This window comes from Pelodiscus sinensis, chromosome 1, assembly GCF_049634645.1.
Source record: "Pelodiscus sinensis isolate JC-2024 chromosome 1, ASM4963464v1, whole genome shotgun sequence".
Classification (NCBI taxonomy): domain Eukaryota; kingdom Metazoa; phylum Chordata; order Testudines; family Trionychidae; genus Pelodiscus; species Pelodiscus sinensis.
In genome coordinates this window covers 162,041,988-162,067,624 of record NC_134711.1, presented here as the reverse complement: position 1 = coordinate 162,067,624, position 25,637 = coordinate 162,041,988, and the positions used below count along the sequence as shown (strand labels likewise).

The window sequence follows — 25,637 nt, the reverse complement described above, 5'->3', positions numbered from 1 at the left end:
GCCCGAGTGGATGGGCTCCGCAGAGCTGTTGGAATTGAATCAATTCTATTTTTTCCAAGGAAAGTCCCATTTCCTTCTTCCCCCATTTTGTATCCCTTCTGCTCTGCCAGCCAGGAACAAATCAGCAGGAGAGTGAAGACTGCGTCTTTTTTTCACTATTCTCCAGCCAGTTGCAGCTGTCTCCTGAGCACAGCACTCACCTGTGCCTAAAGCTGTCTCTCTCGTCCCTGTAATCAGAAACTGTCTGTGTCCTTGATGCACCACCTCCACTGATCACCCCTGTCCAGTACTCCGCATCACCATCCAAGTCCCCCGCAGGAGGGAGAGCTTTTCTTCGCACCTGCCGGTAAGGCTGACGGAAGTTCATGTCCTCATGCAGGGAGCTGAGTTCAGAGATGGTGTTATTATCTGCCAGGACACAGAGGAGAAAAACAGGCACTGCAGAGGAGCTATGTGTGAGAGAATGGACAGTGGAGTCCATGGTGGGATTAGTCCTGATACATTTAGACAGTGTCCAAGTCTCTCCTACCCTCACTATTACACATAATCAGACACAGAATTCAAACCCATTCTCAGAATTCTGTGCCACTCCCCATCACAGGACTCTGTGAATTTCAGATCTCAACTCACAACCTATTTGGAGAATGCTCCTGATGTGCAGCCTTGTCCAATTTCAGCCTTATATAGGTGTTCTGTTTTCTAGAACTGTGGTGTAACACATGGGCACAACACACTCTCCAGTATCAGAGTGATTGGCTCTGGGCTTGGTCTGATTAGCCAAGCTAAAACAAGATCAATCCCCTCAAAAAATTATCTACACTCTCTCTGAATCTGCACTCATCTGCTGAATCACTGTCAATCAGTACCCCATCAAGCACCATGACATCTGGATTCCAGACGTTCCAATCTGGAGAGAGTCTTTTTATAGTAAATCTGGTGGGTGTAAATGGCAAAGCGCTCCGTGATGACTGTTTTAGAACTACATGTAATTAGAACTACATGTAATTTGTTAGTTTCACCTAATCGGTACAGAGCTGTGATTAATGCCATTCCCTAAACCTTTATCGTCATTGATTGAGGGAGCTCGTGTGTCTGTGACTGCCAAGATCTAGAGGCATTTGTATACAGACACCTACTCATTGGACCTATTGGATGCCAGGCTAACGATAATGGGCACAGGTTTTTGTTTGTTTGTTTTTTAAACACTGCCAGTATCCACCACATCTGAATGTCAAGACTCCTCACATCACTGGGCTAAATGAATCAGTGCCTAGGCTATTTGAGGCATTTGATCTCTCCTGTCTTCTTCATCAGCACCGTTCTTAAGTCTATTTGTTTGTTTTTAAGTGCCACAGAACCCAGAGAAATGGGGAGAAGAAACTTGGGACAGGTGCAGGTTTTATGGTCAAAGAGAGAAGGAACCCTCAGGGACCATGGAGATGAAAATCCTCCTTAGCACTCACCGCTTCAAGTAGGTGTCCTAGAAGTCAGTGGAGGCCACTCAGAAAAGTCCTGCTTTGATGTTTGCCAGCCCCACAGGCTGGTATCTCCTATACATGGAACTGCTACAGGTATGCAAAGCAGCACTGCAAGCTTCCCCCATGCACATACACTGCCCCCATCCCCCCACCCCCGGCCACATGTGCCTCAGCCCTGACCAGGAGAGATTTTCACTAGGAACCTGATTCTGCCATCCTTAATCATAGGCTAAGGCTAAAGTTTAAAAGATAGAGTTTGAAAGTTTGAAAACGTAGAATTAAAGTTCCACAAATAATCTCATTCATCAGCCTCTGTCTCTATCCACAACCAGCCCCTTCACACCGAGTCAAAATACAGCTATGTCATGATACCCTTTGCACATTGCCTATGTGAACTCTATCCCCTACCACTTAGACTGTAAATACTAATCTGTAAACTGCCTCTGGCTCATATTGCCCAGTGTCACAAACCTCCACTGTAAGGCTACGTCTACATTGGCCCCTTTTCCGGAAGGGGCATGGTAATTTCACGAGTCGTAATAGGGAAATCCGCGGGGGATATTTAAATCCCCCGCGGATTTCCCTATTACGACTCATGAAATTAACATGCCCCTTCCGGAAAAGGGGCCAATGTAGACGTAGCCTAACTGCTCACACACTCACAGCTAGAATCCCTGATAGCTCTTCTTCTGGTAAATGCAAGAAACAACTGTTTTCATCTCAGATCCACCATTTTGCTGAGGTGGCCCAGCATGAACTGCTTCTCCACACCCCAAAGCATATTGGGGCTGTTATACCCATAAAATATACCTTATTACAGATCCACATTTCCTCCTAAAAGTATTCAGACATCACACTGTCAGATCGTTCTAAATCTCATATCCCCACATTTCCAGTTATACCATAGCTATATGACACAGAAGGCTCCAACGTGTGCCTAAATTTTACATGGGTGTCAAAAGTTAGTGTCCTAACTCCTTATTTAAGTTCCTATATAAAAAAAAGCTGAATTTCAAAAGGGTTAAACATCCAACAGCTCCCACTGACTTAAATGAAAGCTGGTAGATTAGCAACACTTTTGAAACTCATACCCCATATTTTGGTACCTATTTATGTTCTGAGTAGTCTTGCAGCACTTTAGAGACTAACAAAAAATGTAGATGGTATCATGAGCTTTTGTGGGCACAACCCACTTCTTCAGGTTGTACCCACAAAAGCTCATGATACCATCTACATTTTTTGTTAGTCTCTAAGGTGCTGCAAGACTTTGTTATTTTTTAAGTTTTTTCAGTTACAGACTAACACGGCTACCCCTCTGAGACCTGTGTTCTGAGTCTAACTCTACATTCTTGAAAAGCCAGGCCATAGGTCGAAGTTCAGTGTTTTTGTTGAACCTTCACTATACATTTATAGAGTATTAATCATAGAATAATAGGCCTGGAAGGGACCTCAAGAGGACCTCTAGTCCCAGCCTCTTTGGGAAGGGTCAAACAATGCCTGTTTCTCACATCGTTCTCGCATCCTCCTGGCTGGGTCAAATTGGGCCAGTTCTTTCTCGACGTAGTACAACACCTTCATGGAGTCCCTCTCCTTGTCGGCCTGGATCCTGTACCCCTTGCGCACTGCTGGGAGAAGAAAGCATACAGAAGACAGCGCTTTGAAACCAAGAAATGGGGTTTGGGGTACACAGTTTCCTGTAGTTAGCTGAGCCCACCTCCTCAGGCAAATGTCTCACAGATCCCAAAGCCTGTGGATCCGCCATTGTGTCTTTTGCTTCCGGGAAAATTCAAGAACATGGTAACAGGTTGAACAGCTACATTAATGATAATATTTTCAGCAATAGGGAAATGAGTTTGGAAGAGGCCACTACACACAAAAACAAAATACACTGATGTACTGTCATTGTGAGAGGATGAATCTACCCCACCCAGGGACTTGCAAAAGAATAGTAACACCCTCCTCAACCTCAAGAGAGCACCCACTGTTTTAAACCCTCAGGAAGGGAATTGTTAGGCAGCAATAAGGTGGGAGGGGAGATGGCAGAGGGGAGTCCTGCTCTGCCTGACCCTCTACTGGCAGAAGGGCCAGTGGCATAAGCTCCTCAGCAGCGCTACCTTGTAATGAAACCAGGTGGCTGGGAATCAGGGAGCGGCAACAGGCTTGCTGCACTGCCCCCCTTCCCCCCCTACACACACACACATACACACACACTCCACAGCTACTGGCATGATTTTCCGGACATGCTTTTAATGGAAAAGTTTTCCATTAAAAGCATTTTCGGAAAAGAGCATCTAGATTGGCACGAACGCTTTTCTGCAAAAGCACTTTTGGCAGAAAAGCGTCGGTGGCCAATCTAGACGCGCTTTTGCGCAAAAAAGCCCCGATCGCCATTTTCGCCATCGGGGCATTTTTGCGCAAAACAAATCTCAGCTGTCTACACTGGCCCTTTTGCGCAAACGGGAGCAGCATAGCATTTCTGCAAAAAGCACTGATTTCTTACAGTAGGAAGTCAGTGCTTTTGCGGAAATTCAAGCGGCCAGTGTAGATAGCTGGCAAGTTTTTCTGAAAAAGCGGCTGATTTTCCAGAAAAACTGGCCAGTCTAGACACAGCCCACCTGAGCACTGCTCAGACACGGTGGTACTCAGACAAGTATACTCCATGACATATCAGAAGTTCCAGGGAATACAAAGAGAAGCTTGTTAAGTGTATTCAGATTTAAGGCCTTTAAGTGCCCTAGAAGTAAATAACAACATTCTAACATTTATATTGAATTTATTGGAGAGCCAATGGCAGAATCTTAAAACAGAGCCCATCTGCTCTATTAGGTACCTGCAAAAATGCAGGCTGCTGTGTAGTCATAACTAGTAAGTTATCTCACCTGTCAAGGGAGAGCTATATGTCTCTGAGGCATATAGCACTCTTTGCCACCTATGTGCTAGGAGAGCTCCATACTTGTGCTTTCTCCCTGTTCCTTATGGGTGCCTAGAGCCACAAGGATTGCACTTATGAGAGGCTCTTGCACAGGGCACGTAATATGGAAGGCTCTTTGTGCCTTTCTTCCCCCTATCCTATACACCCACAAAAGGGCCTCTTCCAATGTGGCCCAGATGCTGCAAACAGAGAATTACACAGCACTTGGGTCTTTGAAGAAACAAAAGCATTTATCGGAGATGGTTAAGCAAAGGTCCCAGTCTCATGCTATTTTAGAACTGATCTAGCTACAAAATGAGAACAACAATCTGATACCCAAACTCACCCTTCTAGGTGAAAGGGGCTCAGGACTACAAGAAAAGAAATCAAGTTGAGGGGAGGGGCCCTTGATCATCTAGAACTTGAAATCTATCAATCCATTTTGTTTGGATTTAACATGCCTGCTCATATTTATGCATGCACCAGACATTGCTTGCATGCTCATCTGATACTGTGGTCTTCAGTAATGTTGGTTGGTGTTTTATACAGGTAGATTATCTCAAAGTTTCATTCCACATCCTGATATGGTAGTTACTAATATATAGATACTGTATTACACTACATAATGTTGGCTGATAAGAGCTTGTTTATACAAGCCGTTACTATGCAGCAAGCCAGGCTGTGAATCCACAGCTAACAATGTTGCCATGCAGTCATGGATATGGCTACAGCATGTCAAAGTCCTGCAGTGCAGTTTAGCATGCAGCTGCTTGAAGATATTCAAAGCACTGTAGCCATGTCCACGTGGCAAATTATTGTGTGGCAAGGTGGAGCACAGCATATTCCTACCCTGGCTTCCCGCACATTAATTTGCCATGTAAACAAGTCCTGAGTCACCTTCTGTCCTAAATTTCTGTGCAGTGCCGCTGTGCTCCACTCCATAAATGGCTGCATTTCAGCTGTGGGTAAATAAGTTCCCATAATCAGTTTGTGAAGTATGTTGGGATAAAAGTGCTTTATTGTATGTTGTTACTCTACATTTGTAAGGTTAATAACCCTATTAAACTAAGACCTCGTGTATGTGTTGTTAGTAATGACAATTAGCTGCATAAGGTGCCATTAGAAAATAGCGTTTGCAGTTTTTCTGCCTTCAAAAAACATGTTTAAATAGCTCAACTGATGGAGGTCTAGAATTCAGTTATTTCCATTGTGCTTTGTTATTGGGTACATCTACACTGCAATATAACTAGCGCTATTCCGAAATAACTTCATCTATGTCTACACAGCAGGCAGTTATTTCAAAATAGTGCCAAAATACTGTCAAGCTGGAGGACTTCTTACTTCAACTCCTGTAACCCTCATTTTACAAGGAGTAAGGGAAGTCGGAAGAAGAGTACTCTATTTCGAAATAAGTGCTGTGTAGATGCTCCCTATTTTAAAATAAGCTATTTTGAAATAAGCTATGCAATTGACGTAGGTCAATTTGCGTAGCTCATTTTGAGTTAAGCCCTGCAATATAGATGCACCCATTGTTACAATTATATCCATATAAGCCTTATAAATAGAACACACAGAGGCATTATACTCCACACTCCCCCAGAGCTACGTCAATTGCGTAGCTTAAGTTGAAATAGCTTATTTTGGCTTTTAGCGCTGACTACACAGCAGGAAGTCCGAGTTAGAGCACTCTTCCTCCAACTTCCCTTACTCCTCATAAATTAAGGGTTACAGGAGTTGAAGTAAGAAGTATTTTGTGTTTAAACTCTATGAAATGCTTGTATGTTGCTTTAGCCCATGATATAAGGTGATATTTATGTGTTTTCTCTATAACTGTGGAAGTGTTTTGCTCTGAACTGTAAACCCCCAGAGTCAGTAGAGAAGCATTGCCAAGTGTGAAATACTAGCTTGCCACAGGAGCTGTTCTCTCCTGGCCAACAGAAGGACCATCGAGACCACTACTTCATATTCTTGAACTCTGCAGAAAGGGAATAAAAATCCCTGACAAGAAGGAACAAGCTCCTATCTGTTGGCTTTTTGAACCCTGAAGGGCCAGAGACTCTAAACTGCTGCCAGAGATCCCCATGCATTACTTCCTGGATCTGCTCTGAAAGATACTTCAGGTGGGCCCAAAGCATTACAACTCTGTCACTCTTAGGATATACATGGTAACTCATTGGCGTGTATATGTTTGCTTTGTTTAACCTATAGGTAACTCTCATCTCTTTGGTCTAGTTAATAAAACTTACCACAGTTTATTAGAGATTGGCTATAGGTTTGTCTTTGGTGCAGGATCTAGAACACTGATTAATCTGGTATAAACAATTGGTCTCAGAAGACTGGAAGCAACCGGAATGAGGTGTAATATTTAATATAAGTGACCATTAATCACAAAGTGCAGTTTATCTGGGTGGCAAGATAGGCTGGAGAGTCCAAGGGGGCTGTCCATGATTCCCTCTTAAGACTGTTAGGCTGTGTCTACACTGGGCCACTTATTCCGGAAAATCAGTCGCTTTTCCGGAATAAGCTGCGAGCTGTCTACACTGGCCCTTGAGTTTCCGGAAAAGCAACCATGCTCTACTGTACAAAATCAGCCGCTATTCTGGAAAAACTATTCTGCTCCCGCTCGGGCATAAGTCCTTATTCCGGAACACTGTTCCGGAAAAGGGCCAGTGTAGACAGCCCAGTAGTCTTTTCCGGAAAAAAGCCCCGATCGCGAAAATGGCGATCGGGGCTCTTTTCCAGAAAAGCGCGTCTACATTGGCCACGGACGCTTTTCCGGAAAAAGGGCATTTCCGGAAAAGCAGCCTGCCAATGTAGACGCTCCTTTTCCGGAAAAACTGAAAACGGAATAGTATTCCGTTTTAAGCATTTCTGGAAATTCATGCCAGTGTAGACACAGCCTTATAGTGATCCAGGAGTTCACATTTGTTATCGGCTTGGTAAAATCTAATTATAGGACTGTTTTTGACAGTTTGCCCTGAGAGAGCCACTCACAGTTGTGAGCCACTCCAGACACTATGACTCCCCCCCCCCCCCCCCCCCCACACACACACCTTATTTTACATAGGCCATGGAATAACCATCAAATGGGAATGACTTCATTCATTTTGAAATTGTGCTAGATATCTATTTGGGTAACATTTATAGCTCCTGGAACTGATAGAAAATTAGTTAGGCTTAATAAACTTCATGCTTGGCTTGTTATTGCTAGCAAAAGGAAAACTAATTTCCTGGCTAACTCTGGAAGCATCTAAAAATTAATATTGGCATTATGTCTGTTAAAACAATCATGGGAAGTGCATGGAAAATATTTTCCATTACAGGTGAAACCTAGTTTCTGTGGTTTGATTTATTGGATCTTATTACAACAATGAAAAATGATTCACTGACTATGCCTTTTTGTTTGGGACCACCTTTGTGGAACTAAGGCACAGAGAAGTAACATAACGTGTCCAAGATCACACACCAAATCAGAGGGAACAGAGTCTTTCCTGATAGTACTCCTTCCTTATGTGCTGCTAATGTGTTCTTATGTGTTAATTATGTCCTCTGAGGCACTGCTTTTTTGGTCATTTTCAGACCATGTCCATACTGGAAGCAGAACCATGCTAGCTACAAGTTTGGACTATGTGAAGATCTTGCAGTGTTTCCCTGGCCAGAATGGAGTGGAAATGTGGGATTGATTTTTCTGTGAACTGGGCTTACAAATGAAAAGACTGCCCATCATCCCTACCCCTGGTCCAAACACCTCTCATTCTATGAGGTGTGTAATATACCTCTGGGACAAACAAATCCTTGACCACATTGGTCAGGAAAACCATGCTAGAGCCTCACTAGTAACAACTGTGTTTAAAATTGACACATTGCCTTAAAAATAACAAATACAAAGAAAACATGTGAAAATCTATTTATTCTTTACTTGACTCTCAAACCTTGAGTTTAGGGCTCTGTTCCCCCTACTCAGAATGGCAAGATGGGGATTCTGACCTTGTTTCTATTCCTGGCTCTGTCACTGATTCACTGTGTGATCCAGAGTATGCTACTTAATCTCTCTGGGCCTCAGCTTTCTCATCTATAAAATGGGGATAATTATATTAACCCATCCATTTGGGGCAGGGACTGTCTTTTTCTCCTGAGTTTGTACAGCACCTAGCACAAAAGGTCCTGGACTATGACTAGGATGATGATTATTGTGATTAAGATTAAGATAATAATAAAATAATAATAATTAATACATTAATAATAAAAAGCTATTTAAGATCATCAGCTGTCCTTTCATTATTTTAGAAGCGCAAAGTCTATAGAAATTGGGTTTTGGCAAGTAAAGAGCCATTCTATTCAGCTTTAAATTGTATGTGAGTCATGAATTTATACATTTATGCTGTGGTCATGAACTGAGCTCTCAAGCGGCATATTCCTAATTTTATGAAGAGTCTGGAACAAGGCCTGAAATCAGGTACTCTGACACAGGGACATGCAGTGCAATTTTTGAAAACATACATTGATTGTTCTGGGAGAAACAGTCCCCTGATGTTCCTAAGTCCACAGCCTATGCCCAATGCTGTAGTCTACAAGCAGTGACATTTTACAGAAAGAAAACATGGTCTGAAGATGATTTTTCTTTCATTAGATATTTCTGCTTTAGATCAATGGATGATTTATTTCCTATTTCTAAATACCCTTTTTCAGATCTTTTCACTGATGATGAAAATACAGGTTGAACCTCTCTGGTCTGGGACAATCTGGTCCCAGCATCCATAGATGCTGGACCAGAGAGCCCCTGGACCAGAGACTCAGGACTGGCTGGGAATCCAGTGTCAGAGGAGCTGGAGGCCAAGAGCCCAGCCAGGGCTGGGATGGGAGTCAATCTGTGGCTGGGGTGGCCAGCAGCCAGGAGCCCGGCCAGAGCTTGGAGTGGAGCCAGAGTGGCAGTCCAGGGCTAGGGAGCCCGGCCTGGGCCAGCAGCAGGGTCAGCATCCAGGAGGGGAGCCTGGTCAGAAAGCTGGTGGCCTGCTGGAAGAGCCCAGATGCAAGACCTCCTCTGGTCCAGCAAACTTCCTCCTTTGGGACCATTCAGGTCTTGAGGGTGCCAAACCAGGAAAGTCCAGCCTGTACACTCCATCAGCTAATTAGTTTGCCCATTCTGATTTCAGTGGAGAAAAGAAGAAATATAGATTGTTGAAGCTGAACATAGGAATGGATCTGATCGTTGGTCCATCTAGCCTAGTATGTGGTTTTCTGACAGTGACCAGTGCCAGATGCTTCAGGCAGAATGAACAGAACAGAGCAATTATCAAGTGATCCATCCTATATCGTCCAGTCTCAGCTTCTGGTAGTCAGAGACATAGAAACACTCAGAGCATGAGGTTGTATCCCTGGCCATCTTGGCTTGCAGCCATTGATGAACTTATTCTCTATGAATGTATCTAGTTCTTTTATTAACCTAGTTATACCTTCAGCCTTCACAACATACCCTAGCAATAAGATTCACATATTGATTATGCATTGTGTGAAGAAGCACTTTCTTGTATTTGTTTTAAACCCACTGCCTATTAATTTAATTGGATGACTCCCGGTGCTTGTATTATGGGAAGGGGACAATAACACTTTCATATTCACTTTCTCCACACCATTCATTGTTTTATTGACTTTTAGTATATCTGCACCCTCTCCCACCTGGGTTGTCTCTTTTTTAAACTGAACGGTCACAGTCTTACAAATCTCTCTACATACAGCAGTTGTCCCAGAATCCTAATAATTTTTGTTGCCCTTCTTTGCATCTTTGAGATGACCCAAATTGCATGCTGTATTCAGTGTGTCTGTACCATGAATTTATACAGTTACACTATGATTTTTTCTGTCTTATTATCTATTTCTTTTAATGGTTCCTATCATCTTGTGAGCTTTTTTTTTTTTTTTTTTTTTTTTTTGCTGCTGCTGCACACTAATGTTTTCAAAGCACTACCCACAATGCCGCTAAGATCTCTTTCTTGAATGGTAAGTTAAATTGTATAGTTGGAATTATATTTTCTAATGTGCATTGCATGTGTCAACATTGAGTTTTATCTGTCATTTTGTTGCCAAGTCACCTAATTTTGTGAGATTTCCTTTGTAACTTCTTGTAGTCAAGCTTGGACTTAACTAGCTTGAGTAGTTTTGTATAATCTAAAAACTCTGCAACCTAACTGTTTACCCTGTTTTCCAGACTTTTTAGGAATATGTTTAACAGCACTGGTCCCAATACAGATAATTGCAGGACCATGCAATCTCTCTTCCTGATGAAAATGTATTCTTACTGTTTGCTTCCTATCTTTTATTAACCAGTTAGTGATCCATGAGAGCATCTTCCCTCTTATCCCATGACTGATTACTTTGCTTAAGAACTTTTAGTGAGGGACCATGTCACAGGCTTGTCTTCCTTAAGGGCTCCTTTCAGACCTTGATTTTTCGGGCTTGGATTGGACTAATCAGTCATCTCCGAACCCACCCCCAACTAAACTGATGACACTGGGTGGTCCTCATCGACTCCGATGGATGAACAGGAAGGAATGCACTGGGCCCACAATTGTTTGGCAGGCTTCCTGCTTCTGATAAATTTTTTGCTAGTTCCAAAAAAAGAAAAAGGGAATATGCTGATAAGAGTGAAAGGCGATTATTTCAAAAGGCTGATTCTCCACTTAAGTTATCTAATTACCTTCTCACTGGTATCCTATCAATGTGGTGCTGTGATGAAATTCAACTTTTGACTATTAATGATTACATTCCTCCATCCCACATTCCCCGTGCAGTTTCATATGGCAACAGTGCTCTTGCCCTCTTCTCACCCTAAATTGTTCTGTAGTGTGGCTATATCCTGTTAAGTACACACACTGTTTCTCCCCAGAGGTGGCTGTTTCTCAATGGTGGCTGAAGTAGGTGGGGAAGACAATCACACAGATATTGTGCAAATGTTGCTACCAGCTGAATCCCAGATCTCATTTTAAAGGAAAATACCTCATCTTTAAAGCCCACAATAGTCTGTGGCCTGGCTGTGCACAAGTGCCTGTTACTGTGCACCCCACCATGCCATTCCAGGAAGCTGCAGCTGACAGAGCCCAGGTTCTGATGTGTTGGGGCAAAGGACAGGCTCTGGGTGTGTGACTGTGTCCATCCAAGGGGAGGGTCCCTAGCTGCAGAACTCCTTACCACAGAAGATAATCATTACCCTCATTTTACATATGGGGAAACTGAGGTACAAAGTGTCTTGATTAAAATAACTGAATTCATGATGAAAATTCAGGCCCTCAGTGCTGTGCTTAGAACACATCATTCTCTCCATGGAATTAACCCTCCTTCTCCAGCCAGCCCCACTCCCTTTGAGCACGCTGCTGCTGCAGAATGCTCTGTAAGCTGACAGGAGAGACTGGATGAAGATTACCATTTTGACTTCCCCCACTGGAGTCACTTGGTGCCAGAGGAGGGGGATGCGACTTCTCCATCAGCACAGCAGGAGATGGCCCACCAGCTACAGGAACAGTGGGGATGTAGTAAGGACCTGGGATGGAGGTGACAGTAGGTGGGTATCCAGCTTTTGCAGCCTTGCCCGCTTCGTACACTGAAAAGAGAGCAGTAATTAGCAACGAAGAACCAGCCCTGCCCCTCCGAGGTGCTCCACCACAGCACACCTACTGCTGCTCCTGGGACTGCCCAGAAGGAGGCGTCTGGTGTGTTATGAATTCAAGAGTCAGCAAGCTTAAGCTCTGGACTGAAAAGGAGTTCCAAGAATGATAAGTGGCAGCTTTTTCTCTGTTGAAGGCCCTCAGAAGCCTGCTGAGTCAAGGGTATTGAACACATAAGTCCAGGCTCCACTCAATTTCTTGTTTGGGTTTTTAACAGTTCATCCCAAAGACCAGAATAGGACTAAGAGGCAATCTTAATTCAAGAGGCTCATGAACTTCAGGCAAATCTGGCCAAAGGTTTGGGACTGCAATGGAACCTGGCCTTGTTGCAGGTGTTTTGCATGACTCTAGTAAACAGCTGCTTTGCAGTGTGGGAAAGACACATACCAGCATGCTCTCTGCTCTGCAGCCACAGCACTTTCTAACAAATGCAGCTGACAGGACTGCAGCTCTGGGATGGGGAATATCAGACTAGAGGAGCAGGCGCAGTTGCCAGCACCTCATTGGCAGGAGACCTAGTCTGGAAATTACATTTTTAATTAATTCAGAGCATTCAACCATTAAACTATAGTTTGGGTGCTTCATTCTTTGTAATGGGCAATATTTAGTCACGTGAGGCACTCAAGATGGGGAAGGAGATGAACAGATTTCCCTCGCATTCTCACACACAGCAAAAGGGAGGAGGTTTTGCATGCTGGTCACGTCTCAAGATGATCACTCACATGCCCGTGGACAGCAGCAGGAATCTGGACAACAGGGGCAGCGGACGTAGCAGCAGCAGCTATGTGGGCAGCACTGGCACCAGCAGATCCCAACCAGAAGAAAAAACAGGAAAGCCCCAAGGATCACCAGGCCCACAAACACCCACTCTGGAAACCAAATGAGAACAACTGGTCAAAGGACAGAACAGACTGTGAAAGGCAACGGCAAGGGCTCCAGCAGTCTGAGTAGGGAAAGAATAGGCATGTGGGCTAACAGAAGAAGCAGGATCTCTCCTGGTGAGAAGTAAGGAGACAATAGGTCCCTGCTACTTTCTACACCACAATCAGAGGTGCATACAGCCAACCAGGCAGTCATCTAACTAGCTTGCAGGGAAGTTGTAGTAGCACAGCTATAGAAGCCCTGTGGATACGTATTCGAGTGACTACTGCTGCTGTTTCACTGCTGTTGTCGTTCAAGCTACCAATCCCAAAGCTAGCTTGGGTATGTCTCTACATATCCTGCAGTCACATCTTGGAGACAGACAGGATGGAGGCAGGGTAAGAGGCAGAGAGACAGGCTCCTTTTCACTTTGCTGGACAAAGGCAGTGTTGGGGAGTGAATAGGTTGGAGGCACAAGCCCTGTTCTGTTCTTGTGGGACAATCACCTCTCTGAGGGCAAGAGACAGAGCTAGACAAACATTTGCTTTCTCCAGCTGCATTTGTGCCCTGTTTGTGCATGCGCTGCCCCAGCATGCTAGTTTTAATTACACAAACAGTGGCACACAACACACTATAAATAGTCCCGTAAATAAAGTTGCCAGGTGTCCAGCATTCACCCGGACAGTCTGGTAGTTTCTCCTACTGTTCGGTAAAAAAAATCAGAGAATACCGGACACCTAAAATGTCCAGTATTTTCTGATTTTTCCCCCCGGCCAGGAGGCACCTGGCAACCCTACAAAAACTCAGCACGTAGCCTCCCAACACCCCCAGCCCCCCATTCTTACCTACTTCCGCAAGGCTGCTGGCACATAATGGCTGCCAACCAAGGCTTCCCCTGGGTCTTACTGCTCAACGTCTCCCCTGTTCCTATACCTGCACTCACTCTTAAAGGGGACATGCTTTTTTATTTTTTTATTTAAAATTTTTTTTAGGTCTTGGAGTCCTTTTTTTTTATTATTTTTTTTTTGGCTCAACAACGTTGGTCTCCCCCCTCCCTTTTTTTTCCTTCAACAGAATTTTTTCCCAGTGGTTTTTTTTTTGGGGTGGGGGGGGAGTGTTTGGTATTTTTGTTTCAACCATCTGGCAACCCTACCTGTAAATGACCTAAACAAAGCTCTGCCTGCCCCTTCACTCTTAAGCCCACACATTCAATTATTCTTGTGAATGTACTTAAAGAACATAACATTCAACACTGCACCCAGCCAGGAAATCTGACAGCAGCCACATTTTTCTAACAGTGATGTCTTAGGAGAGCTCCATGCAGCCCAAAATGGAAAAGAGTGAAAATGTGTTAACACTCCCTAATCTCACTTATCTCAAGAAACTTAAGGGAATGCCATTCATCCAATCAAGGGAAACAAACAATATCACAGGCAACCAATCACAGTTCTGCAGTACTGGTCACATTTAAAATTTTTAGTAGCAGCTGGCCTCAGTGTTTCACAATCAATTCCTAAAAACATATTGTGCGGAAAATAACTCACCAGATTAACGTGCAAAGACTGGGATCTGCCTTCAGACATTCCAGGAACAGGAAAAGAGGCTAGATTCATTAAGTACCTTATATGTTTGGAGTTAATATTCCTATCACAGGGGTCTTGTAGTTATATGGAGGTTTTCAATGCATATCAACTTAGGGTATTGTTTAAGCAATGAGTACAAGGAAACAGAAAAAGACTCTGCTGGATCCATTACAAATGCAAATCAAGACATTTATCCAGGTAAAAGTATGATTCCATAATCTTTCTCCTAATATATCCATTGTTATTTCTTCACATAGCAGTTCTGAATATGGTCTATGGTCTAATTCATATAAACACCAAGGTTACTGCCTGATGACTATGTCTGCCTTGCTTAGTGTTCTCACAATCAGGAAACTTGTCCATAAGAATTGGTTTCTCTCTCTCTCTCTCTCTCTCTCTCTCTCTGTTTTACATTGTTTATTCGGTCGATAAAGGCAATTGCTTGGAAGCACAAGAAGCTGAAAGCTAAAGGCCTGTTTCTCCACTGTTATTGTCACCTGAACCTTTCCAAAGCAGATATAAAAAGCTACCTGATGAATATGGTAGCATGTTATATCCACTTTGCACAGCTGTAAATGGAAACAAAAGGTACAAGGCAGTGGAGAATCAAGCCTTTTTGAGGGTATTTGTTGAAAAGACTCCTACTTCATTGAATACTTTGTTGGCTTTAATGTTATGGTTAAAATTAGAGGTCTTTACCCTTTTTTCCATTTGTGTGTCTGAGGCAGATTATTCCCCCTTCATGTGTATTTAGAGCTGCTCTGGTGTATTAAAGTGGGCATGAGGAATCTTTTCTGGGGACCTTGGTTTAGTGCCCTCAGGCTACAGTCATCTCAGATGTACCCAGAACTGAATGTTTTCTCATCTCTTCTCTCTGAAAGACCATCTGGAGGATGGACTAGATCCTTTACAGGATTGAAAAACGTGTAAAAGTGGGATTCCATTAGGCTGGATAGTAAGGGATCTGTGCAGTCCAGAAAGTCCTCAGACCCCATCCCAACTATCTGGCTGTAGCTAGGATTCCCTGATAAAGTAGAGGAGCTGCACAGAAGAACAGCTCTCACAGCCTGGTTTGGCCTAGTATACCTCCTTTAGCAGGGTTGCTACTTGTGCTGGCTGATTTTCATAACAATATCCCATAATATAAGGTTAAGCCACTAAAGGGTGCTTTTTGAGGCAAGACCATCCCTGGGAGGGTGCGGGACCTGGGGCAACCCTCCCTTGGGGTCCCAGGCGCAGGGTCCAGGGCAACTTCCCCACCGCAGGCCTCACCCCACCTCTTCCCCCACTCCATCCTTCCCCCAAGCCCTGCCCCTGCTCCAACCCTTCCTGCCTCCATTGCACCCCTTTCCCCAAACTGTCCTATGTAAAGGACAGCGCTGTCTTGAGGGCATACAGAGATGGAGTCATACAGTACTTTGTAGACATAGGAGGGTGCCAAGATACTACAGTATGGATAAAACGGAGTTTCTACAATCATGGTGGTGTATAAGCACACAGGCATATAGCTTGATATAAAAGTTAAAACCTTCAGTAAACAGACTTTTCCATTCTAAAGCTGGGCCTGCCTCTGCCTGCTACTTCTGTCTTTTGCATCCCTGTGTGACAGCCCCTCCCTATTCCCAGCATGAGGTTTGATATTTCTCAGTGCAAGGTGCACTTCCAACAAGGAACAGTTTATCACAGAATACAGGAGACGCACACAAGTCAGAAGGAAATGAATGTGCAGTGCAGCAGAGGGGTGGATAAACAAGGCAAGCAGGAGGGTGGGTGAATAAAGGGTTAAATGACTGAATACCTGGCATAATCTCCACAGCAAAACTGGGCAAGAGATCAGCAAGCAGCCCTGTCCTGCCTAGAAAAGACAGAAGGAGGAGAACAGAAGGGAGAGAGGTTACAGCAGAAAAAACACACTCCCCACCCTCTGCCTTAGCTTTCAGACCCCTTCCTCATCATGGGATTGACCCACATACACTCTATGAACTATATGGTTGAGGGATTTCATCACCTCAATAGTAATTGGCCTTGCTCAATGCCTAGTGGCTATTTATCTCTCTGGCCTTCATTTGACCAGCTGGGCTGAAGAGGGGTGGGAGAGGCAGGAATGGAGCCTTTCCAATATGGGCAGAGGCTTGCAAAAAGGGGATCTGTGCAGCATTATTACAAGGAGATGCCTGCAAGATATTGTTCTGCTAGCACGCATATTACATGTAGACATTAACACTCACACTGAAACATACTCATCCAGGGGTTTGAGTGATTGTTTTTAAAAAATCCTTTTACTGGCATAAAAAGGAAAGAGAACAAAAGACCACAGCTGGCTGGACTGAAAAAGGCATGACTCCAGTCCCCCCTACAAATAAGCCACATGCATACAGAACGTGTGTGTGACATTTTCCTATATGGGACAATGCAGCTGCACAGATATATTCACAAGAAATACCATAATGCATAGATATAAGGAGGTGGAGGTATGATGGGGTATCTGTATAACTGAGAGATGCTGTGAAGCACAACAACCAAGAAAGAATTTTTGTAAAACCTTACTGGAGCTCTTGTTTTTCCCATTTGAATTTACAGTGAATGTGGTAAACAAAAACCAAGCCCTAAGGGGCAACTGGGTACTTACTCATTTTGGAACTGAATGTATGAAATGTTACTAGGGCATAGCATATGTCTTCAATGTAGTTAAAGTATACTACAGGCATCTGTGCATATACAGAATGCTCCTATGTGCGTATGTGCAATGTGTATTTTTATATAGCAGCAACAGTTTGCTAGGTTATTTACAGACATGAAAGAAGGAGAAGAGCTTGCAATCTGAACAGACACATGGGGGGGCGTGGAAAGTAAGGCAAGCAACTAAGTATAAATCAGAGGAAGGTAATATAAAGTCACCTTTAACACTCCAACCTCCAGGTTTTGCACTGAGCATAGTTCAAACATACTGATTAAGTGAATGCAAAATTCTTGGCTTCTAGTGTCTCCCCGACACATGTTAAAATCAATCAGAATCTCAGTCTCCACTTTTTCATTGCTTTCACAGAGCATCTAGAGAAATCAGAAATCCACACAAATGGCTGCTGGAGCCACCAGGAACATTCTAAATTCAAACAGTACTTTACAACCCATTGCAACTCATCAGAGGTGTTCTGGTACTCACATCAGTCCCAATGAGCTTTCAGATTCTCAGCAGAAGATGTAACGCTGATCCTTCAGATAAAGTGTTCCTTGTTTATTACTTTTAAAATAGGGTTCTGTCCATCAATCTTTAACAACTATTTCATCTATGTGTCCAAAGAGTTTCATGGAAACCAGGTAGTCCATTCCCTGGAAGTACCAAATGCCCAGACTACTCTTAGCCAGCATACACATATATGCGTGTCATGTACACAGGTCATGGGCCATGCATCCTATGTATCAGATACAGGCAGTCCCTGACTTACGAACGGGTTACGTTCCGAACACCTGGTCGTAACTCAATTTGGTCATAAGTCGGAAATACCCTGCCCGCGTTGTTCGAAAAACTTGACGTACATGGTTCTCAACTCGAAAATACATATAATGGGGTTAATGGGAGGTTGGTCGTAAGTACAGATGGTCGTAAGTCGGTGTGTTCATAAGTTGGAGAGTGGCTGTATATGCCAAGTAATACTTGCATATCCCAGGCATGCACTTCACATGCATACCAGATGTATGTCTCCCATCACAAATATGCTATACTCATACATGCTCAACATGCATATCAAATATGTGCCTTATTCACGCACAAGAATCACAGGCATGCAAAATGTATTTGTGGGTACAAACACATTTACATTGCATGGCTGCAGAAAACATGTCTGCTTCCTGTTTGTTTACTCTGCATGAAGGCAGACTGTGTCCCTTGCAGTGACATCAGAGTTAAGTGGATGGTAAAATAACCCAGGCTAAGGGTGGGACTGTGATATACCAGTTGGGAGCAGGGACAGGCCTGGGTATCTCCATTGCTCAATGTGGTGCCTTTCATTGGAAGCTGACCCAAAAGCCTGAGCTCCCTGCAGCAGGGCTGAGTTCTATGAATGGTGTTTCATGGTTCCAAGAACAGGCTGGTAAAAAACTATAGCTGTAAGTTGTGATGGGGTGGAGGCAAATGTCAGAAATAATGCTGCTGTTGGAACATCCGAAATTGCTTAGAAGACAAACAAGGCAACCATTTCATGCAATCTGTGCAACTGTTTACTCAGTTAAACCCCTTCAATAAGCGCAATGTGATGGCTCTGAATTTAGGAGAGGGAGTGAATCTCTTCACCATGCCAGAAGAGGAAATAAAGCTGGAATCTTAAGAATTCAGCAAAATTCCCAGCTTCACATCAGCAGGATCTGCATTGTCTCTGCACTCACGGCTTTCTCCCCACTCCTCCCTGTCTGTGAGAGGGATTCAGTCTTGTGAAGGAATTCACAAAGCCCTCTCAGGAGAGGCCAATTCAGTGAAACCTAGGGCAGAGGCCACATCTGGATTTAAACCTGTTGACATGAATAGCCCTGAAAACAATAAAAAGATTCACTGAATGACTGCACCTCAACTAGTTTTCAGCACTTTGATTCATTCCCTAGGCTGAGTTAATTCATTGGTAACCAGTCCCTTCAATACCATTTAACTTCCCCCCTTCACAGACCCTCCCCCTGCTCTTCATTTTTAATAACGGCTGTTAAGTAGGCTAGGCTGCAAAGAAACACTACAGCTGACCCAGCCGCTCTTGTTCATACCAGCGGTTACCACAGCAACGGCTGGGGGAGTTAGCGCGCAGACTTGTCATGAATGCTCGCTAATTGAAGGCCGACTTTCCTCCCACGGTGATGAGCAACAAGTGAAGCAAAAATATACAGTGAGAGGGAGGGATTAGGGGCCTCAAGGGCACAGGGATATAAGATTTTTTCACCTCCAGGTTTATCTTCATTCAGGCCCAGGATGGCAAAAAGTGACGTGCTGCATGAAACGAATGAGGGGCATCAGCCTAGTTCCTAGTGAACAGGTGCCCTAGCAGGCCACCCTAATTAGGATTAGCTGCCTACTGCTCCCATGCCCTGAAATCTTAATAGAAAAGCCAAAGACTCAATGGGCCACAAAGATATACTCCCCTCTGCTCTCTAGACTGGCAGAGGTCAGTGAGGAGAAGGCTCATAGTCCCTGTCCTGTCCCTCTTGTATGAATAAAGGCCAGCCTCTATATAAATCTGCCTCCTCTCATTTGCACCAAACTAATTTTTTTAAAGTAAGTTTGAAAGAAGGAGAGCAGGGTCTAGAAAGGAGCTGTCACGGAGAAAACAGTTTATTCAAATACCCTGATAAATGGCCATTTGTTTTTGTGGCCTGTTTATTATTGCTTAGCCTGTCTCGGAAAGCGGACTGCAGGCATTTTGATAAATGGATTAAAATGGCTGTCTAATGTCAACATCTCTTCTGTAAATGCCTCTATATCCACAAGGACTGCAACTTCTTACGCTAGCACGTTTCAGTGAATCCCAGAAGACATCTCTATGTGAAGGACACTGGATGGCCCAATTTTACAGGCTTGTCCCGGATGGTTTTATTCAAAGTAGGAGTTTGTTCTTGTGTCAATAAAAATCTGGGACATGTTTGTCTCTATTCCCGCCGCACTGCTGATTATGCTTTCCACACAAGCAGCTCCAGCAACTGCTACTCAGTTGTTCCCCCAACATGCACCTGCTGTCTCTCAGGCACAAGCGGAAGTTATGAGCACTTAACTGCAGCTGAGAGGCACAAAGACTAGAGTGGCAGCACAAGCATAGCAAGGCCCATTACCAAGTGGGAGGAGGCTCTTTAGCCTTATACCTGGGCTCTGGTGTAGAGGGACAGGGGAAGGAGAGGAAAATCGGGGATAAGACAAGCAAAAGCAAGGCAGACATGGAAGGTAGGGAAGTAAAAAGGAAGGGGAGAGGTGTCCTAAAATTGGGGCAGGAGGGAGAGAAAAAACAAAAGAACTTAAAAGCATAAAATGCAGAGTAGATGATACACTCAGAAGGAGAGGAGCAAGAAGTTAGTATGACCTGGAGCAGAGGAGACAAAAAGCAGAATGGAATGGGGTCTATAGAGGTGGGTAAAAATGAGAGTTGGAGAAAATAAGGAGGGCACGTGGGAGTAAGTATATTTAAGAGCAGAAGGAATCATGGATGGGAGTGGCAATACATCCCCTTCGGGGGGCTGACACTCTGGTCCTCCCCCAGCAGCAGTGCCTCACTGTGGAGGGCAGTAGGGACAGACATTTATTCCCTTCCCAATATCAGATGAACGTGCTAGTCCCAGCAATCTGTTACACACAAGGGACCTTAGCACTTGGAGAATGATCCAGTAGGGGCACCAGAAAGCGTGGCTCTCATAAATTGGTGGCTCTTCCAAGGCAGCTACTAGGAGATTTATTGGGAGAGTGTGGCCTTGTAATGAGTTCCTCCTTGCTCTCTCTGGGCACAGTGAACTTTTTTCTTTCCCTTCCCTTTTTTCTCTGTTTGTCAATCGGAGGGAGAAACAGAGGCAGCCCTTCTTGGAGATCAAAGCTTTAGCAGGCAACAGAGACCTCCAAGGAGGCTGTTGCCATGGAAACCTTAGTAGCTCAGGTCTTTTAATCAAGCCATTCTCCTTTGTTAGCAGCGTGTGGCTGGGGCTGACAAATAAGAAGGAAGGGGAAAAAAATCCTTGGCAACAAGTAGCATTTCTAAATGGCATGAAATAAGTAACAGGAGGAGAGGGATTGGACAAAATTTCAAGAGAGAGGCAGCAATGTTGCATGGGTGTGCACACCCTTGGGGTGTGTCTACACAGCAAAGATATTTCGGAATAACGGCCATTATTCTGAAATAACAATGCGAGCATCAACACAGCAATTCTGTTTTTTCAAAATAATTTTGAAATAATGGATGGCTAATTTGACTTCTGTAAACCTCATTCTACAAAGAATAACTCGAATTCCGAAATAGCTATTTCAAAATAAGGCATGCGTAGACACTTCACTTCTGCTATTTCGAAATAGCCCCCTCACCAGGGCCATTCTAAGTTATTCCTCCTAGGGCTCTGCATCGAGATAGCATGTCGACATTAGGGTAGTCTGCCTCAAACTAATTTTGAGGCTTCCCTGCAGTGTAGCTTATTCCGAAATAACTGGGCAGTTTAGATGTAGCCTTGGTGCCCTCACCAAGGCACTCACAGAAGTGAATACAAACTGGTCTTCCTTCTCTTGCCTTTGTAAAAATAAAATTACTAATTGCTCCTGCCCACTTTATGGCTCTCTGATCCAGGCAGAGCTATGGTTGAGAAAGTCTTGGCTATAAAGCTGTTTGTGAGCCTTCCTAGGCTGAATTCTGGGCTCCTAGCCTCCTGTGCATGCCAGCTTGCACATCTGCCAGCTACTGTGACAATAGGCTGGGATGTTACTGACAGCTCTTCAATGGCATAAAATGAAATGCAAATAGCTGTCATCTTGTTAGGGCAGTTTCCTGCCCTGCACTCTGGATTATAGAAGTTGATGTGGACTCAATCTCTCATGGGCCAAAATAAACTAAAGCTGGCACTGTTTATGTCAGGTAAAATAAGTCTCCTAATTAGCTAAGAACTTAGCACGAATGTCTAACCACACACACAGCAGCATGCATGGATTTATACAACAAGTAGGTAGCTATTATTATAATGAGTCTACGTATACAAGTAGGTATATATAACTACAACTATAACTCTCTGGCTACGTCTACACTGGCCCCTCTTCCGGAAGGGGCATGTAAATTTCAGCAGTCGTCGTAGGGAAATCCGCGGGGGATTTAAATATCCCCCGCGGCATTTAAATAAAAATGTCCGCCGCTTTTTTCCGGCTTTTAAAAAAGCCGGAAAAGAGCGTCTAGACTGGCCCCGATCCACCGGAAAAAGTGCCCTTTTCCGGAGGCTCTTATTCCTACTTTGAAGTAGGAATAAGAGCCTCCGGAAAAGGGCACTTTTTCCGGTGGATCGGGGCCAGTCTAGACGCTCTTTTCCGGCTTTTTTAAAAGCCGGAAAAAAGCGGCGGACATTTTTATTTAAATGCCGCGGGGGATATTTAAATCCCCCGCGGATTTCCCTACGACGACTGCTGAAATTTACATGCCCCTTCCGGAAGAGGGGCCAGTGTAGACGTAGCCTCTGAGTATTAGGCTTGGAAGAATTTGATTTTTATGCTTTATCAATTTTGACAGGTAACATAAATTATCTATTTTTTAGTTTATCAATTTTAAGCATTTGCTTACTAACACTGGATTAAGAAAACCTCAGATGCTAATTGTTTAATTTAAAAGAATTTACTTGAGAAGTCTAGGAGATTCATTAATAAAATTCAATCTGATAATTGCATAATTAAAGTTGTGTTAATTGACCTGCCAAATGGAACAAAGAAGACAAGAAGTCAACAGTTGACTAGCAAAGCAGTGTGGTCCATTAGTTAGAGCACCAGACTGGCAATTAGGTTTCCTAACTCTTCTAGAAACTCACTGTAGGTCTGAGAACTAGTCAACTTAACTTATCTGTGCCTCAATTTCCCCAGCTGTAAAATAGGCATTATATTTAATTACCTGGGTAAAGAGCTTTGAGGTCCTCAGATGAAAAGGGCTGTAAATAATAATGTTATTATACGTGTAGTGCATTCCATGGGTTTAATAGAGACAGTGAGCCTGAGCTACAGACGTTACTTAGCTTCACTAAAAGGTCTTGGTCTCCCAGGAAAGAACATGAAATAAAATAGCATCACCAGAACCCCAGGATGTCATTGCAATGCACTGTATTAGCCCTGACATTGCAGTGTGTATTGTGCCTAGCACAGTGGGACTCTGATCCCTGAGTGGGGCTTCTAAGTGCTATAATAATATAATTATTTAATAATAATTTGTATTAAAGCTCTTTTGAATAGCACCCTGTCCTTATGCTAGAGTGGGTTCACTTGCTCCCAATCTCATTCCTGACTCTATAGCAAAACACTTTTGTTTTCTCCTCCTGATTCCTTTAGATGAGGGGTGGGCAATAAAAAGGCAGCAGTTCACTAGGGTTAGCGCCTAGCAGACCGCAGCCGCTACATTTAACCATGAAGCCACAGGTACGGGCAATTGCAGCTCCCCTTGGCCACGGATCATCACTCCCGGCCAATGAGAGTTGGGGGAAGAAGCGTAGATGGGGAACAGCAATTCGCAGCTAACGGGAGCTACAATCGGAGGCCGCGCAGGTAAATACAGCAGCAGTGGCCCACCAGGGGCTAACCCTGGGGAACTAGATCCAGCCGCCGAGCCGGTATTTGCCTTCTCCTGCTTTAGATAAGGGTAGATAAAGGTCCTGATTCAACAGCTCATGCCCATAAATGCTTTGCTGAACTTTAGGTAAATGCTAAAATCCCATTGGCTTTACTGAACAGGAGTGGATTTAAACTCATGCTTACATGTTTTGCTGAATTGGAGCCAAAGTGAGAACAGCCAATGTAATTTTACAGCGCAACCAGGAGCTACCCTTATCTTTTATGTTGTGGAAGTGTGATGCAGGGACACTAAAATCCCAGCCTGGCTACTCAGATCAAGATGGAAGATTGCAGATGCAACCTGCAGTCTCTATGGGCTGTATGTCCAAATAAAGACATGCACAGCTACAAATTACTCGATTTATTCAAATTATAGTAGAAGTAGATATGACCTGGAACAGAGGAGACCTGCTAATTAACTCCTTGATTGGGCAAAGTTTGGGACCCTCTGTCCTTATTTATGTTGATATCACTGTATTTTTGCCTCCGAGATCTTCCACATGTTTTGATGTCAAATTATCTTGTTTAACAGCATCCTCCCTTTAACCTGCATACTTTGTTAGGCTTCTGCAATTCAAACCTGAGTGATTTTTCCTATTTCCTCTTAAGCACTCATAGATTTCCTCTCTTCTTCTGCCCTCCCCAATTTCCGTTTTCATTGTTTCACGTGTTAAAGAGGTAGAATTCCTGCTTCCCTCACAACCTCCAGCCGATATTTAAAAGATACAGTGACCCCCAAAATAAACAATGTACAGTCTGTTTTAAAGGGAAAAGTTAACAGGGAGTAGACACTGTGCATGACACAAAACTGAAACTTTTTCAGATATCATGTCTTTACTGTTTCAGCTGTTCCCAATAAGAAATCAGCACTCCATCTGATCATCAAAAAAAAAAAAAAGTCTCAATGAGTATCCCCTAAGACTGCAGAAGTTCTCATATTTACATTTATATTCACTCTGTCCTTGCAATTCACTAATATCCAGAAGAGAAGTGGGATGGAATCAGAATATCTCAGGAAGTTCCAAACTATTAAGAAACAGTATGTCTTTATTGCTGGCTGCCTATCTCCTGCATCTCCGGGGGGGGGTACTGTCTTGCTTTCAGTCATCACCATGCTGAGAGAGAAGGAGAAGCAGGAAAAAGAATAAGGAGAACTGGAAGGACAAGGAAATCAGGAAAAAGGAAGATAATTAGGATGTCACTGATACATACACATAATGGACTTGATCATTTTGTCTGATGACCAACACCCAGGAGAGAAAATGAGTGCAAGCTGCTCCAACCAGCTTATCAAGCGGTGCAAACGACACCCAGCACAAGACTGCTCTCATGCTCTTAGAGAACCAGTTGATGTGCAACTGCTGCATGCAGACAAACAAAGTGCAACTACAGAAAACAGGCTTTAAGAATGGAAAAGCAGTTGTGGTCAAGGTAAAGTGGCTTGAGCTGCAAATTTCCTCCCAGTAAAAGCACAAAGGACTAGGGCAACATGATGGAATATATCAACCCCCACACTGGTGAGTGAGGACTAAGAGGCTGTTCTGGATGCAAGAGGTCATGCTCCCTGGCCTCTTCTGGGCATGCTCCCAGTAACAGGAGCATTCAACAGGGAGTAGCTCAGCCCAAACTGGGATAGCCAAGGAGGAGAGCAATTATGTGCAGAAGCATTCTGCTGTGGAGCTGCCAGGACTGGGCCTCCTAAACAAGCCACTAAAAGTCCACTGACTGCAGGAGCTGATGACAACCATGTGCTTTTGAGATCTACTGATGGAAAATGCTATTAGGAGCTCAGTGTTGTTAATTATTTATTGTTATACTGAGATTTGATGACCAGGTAGGTGCCTTTGG

At 43.8% G+C, this 25,637-nt stretch overlaps 1 protein-coding gene across 9 annotated transcripts in view; it reads right to left on the bottom strand.

Annotated features, from left to right (window-relative positions):
- The window catches only part of ILDR2 (immunoglobulin like domain containing receptor 2), a 57,769-nt gene that overhangs the window by 3,116 nt on the left and 29,016 nt on the right, over window positions 1-25,637 (bottom strand). For 5 of the 9 annotated variants that reach the window (XM_075909205.1, XM_075909197.1, XM_075909198.1 and 2 more), the window contains 5 exons: window positions 16,290-16,346; window positions 12,770-12,916; window positions 11,807-11,983; window positions 2,987-3,103; window positions 201-408 (listed from right to left, as the gene is read on the bottom strand). In XM_075909205.1, the coding sequence (XP_075765320.1) occupies window positions 201-408; window positions 2,987-3,103; window positions 11,807-11,983; window positions 12,770-12,916; window positions 16,290-16,346 (706 nt within the window). The remainder of the gene's footprint in view (window positions 1-200; window positions 409-2,986; window positions 3,104-11,806; window positions 11,984-12,769; window positions 12,917-16,289; window positions 16,347-25,637) is intronic. The other 4 variants (XM_075909202.1, XM_075909204.1, XM_075909203.1 and 1 more) reach the window with 4 other exon arrangements.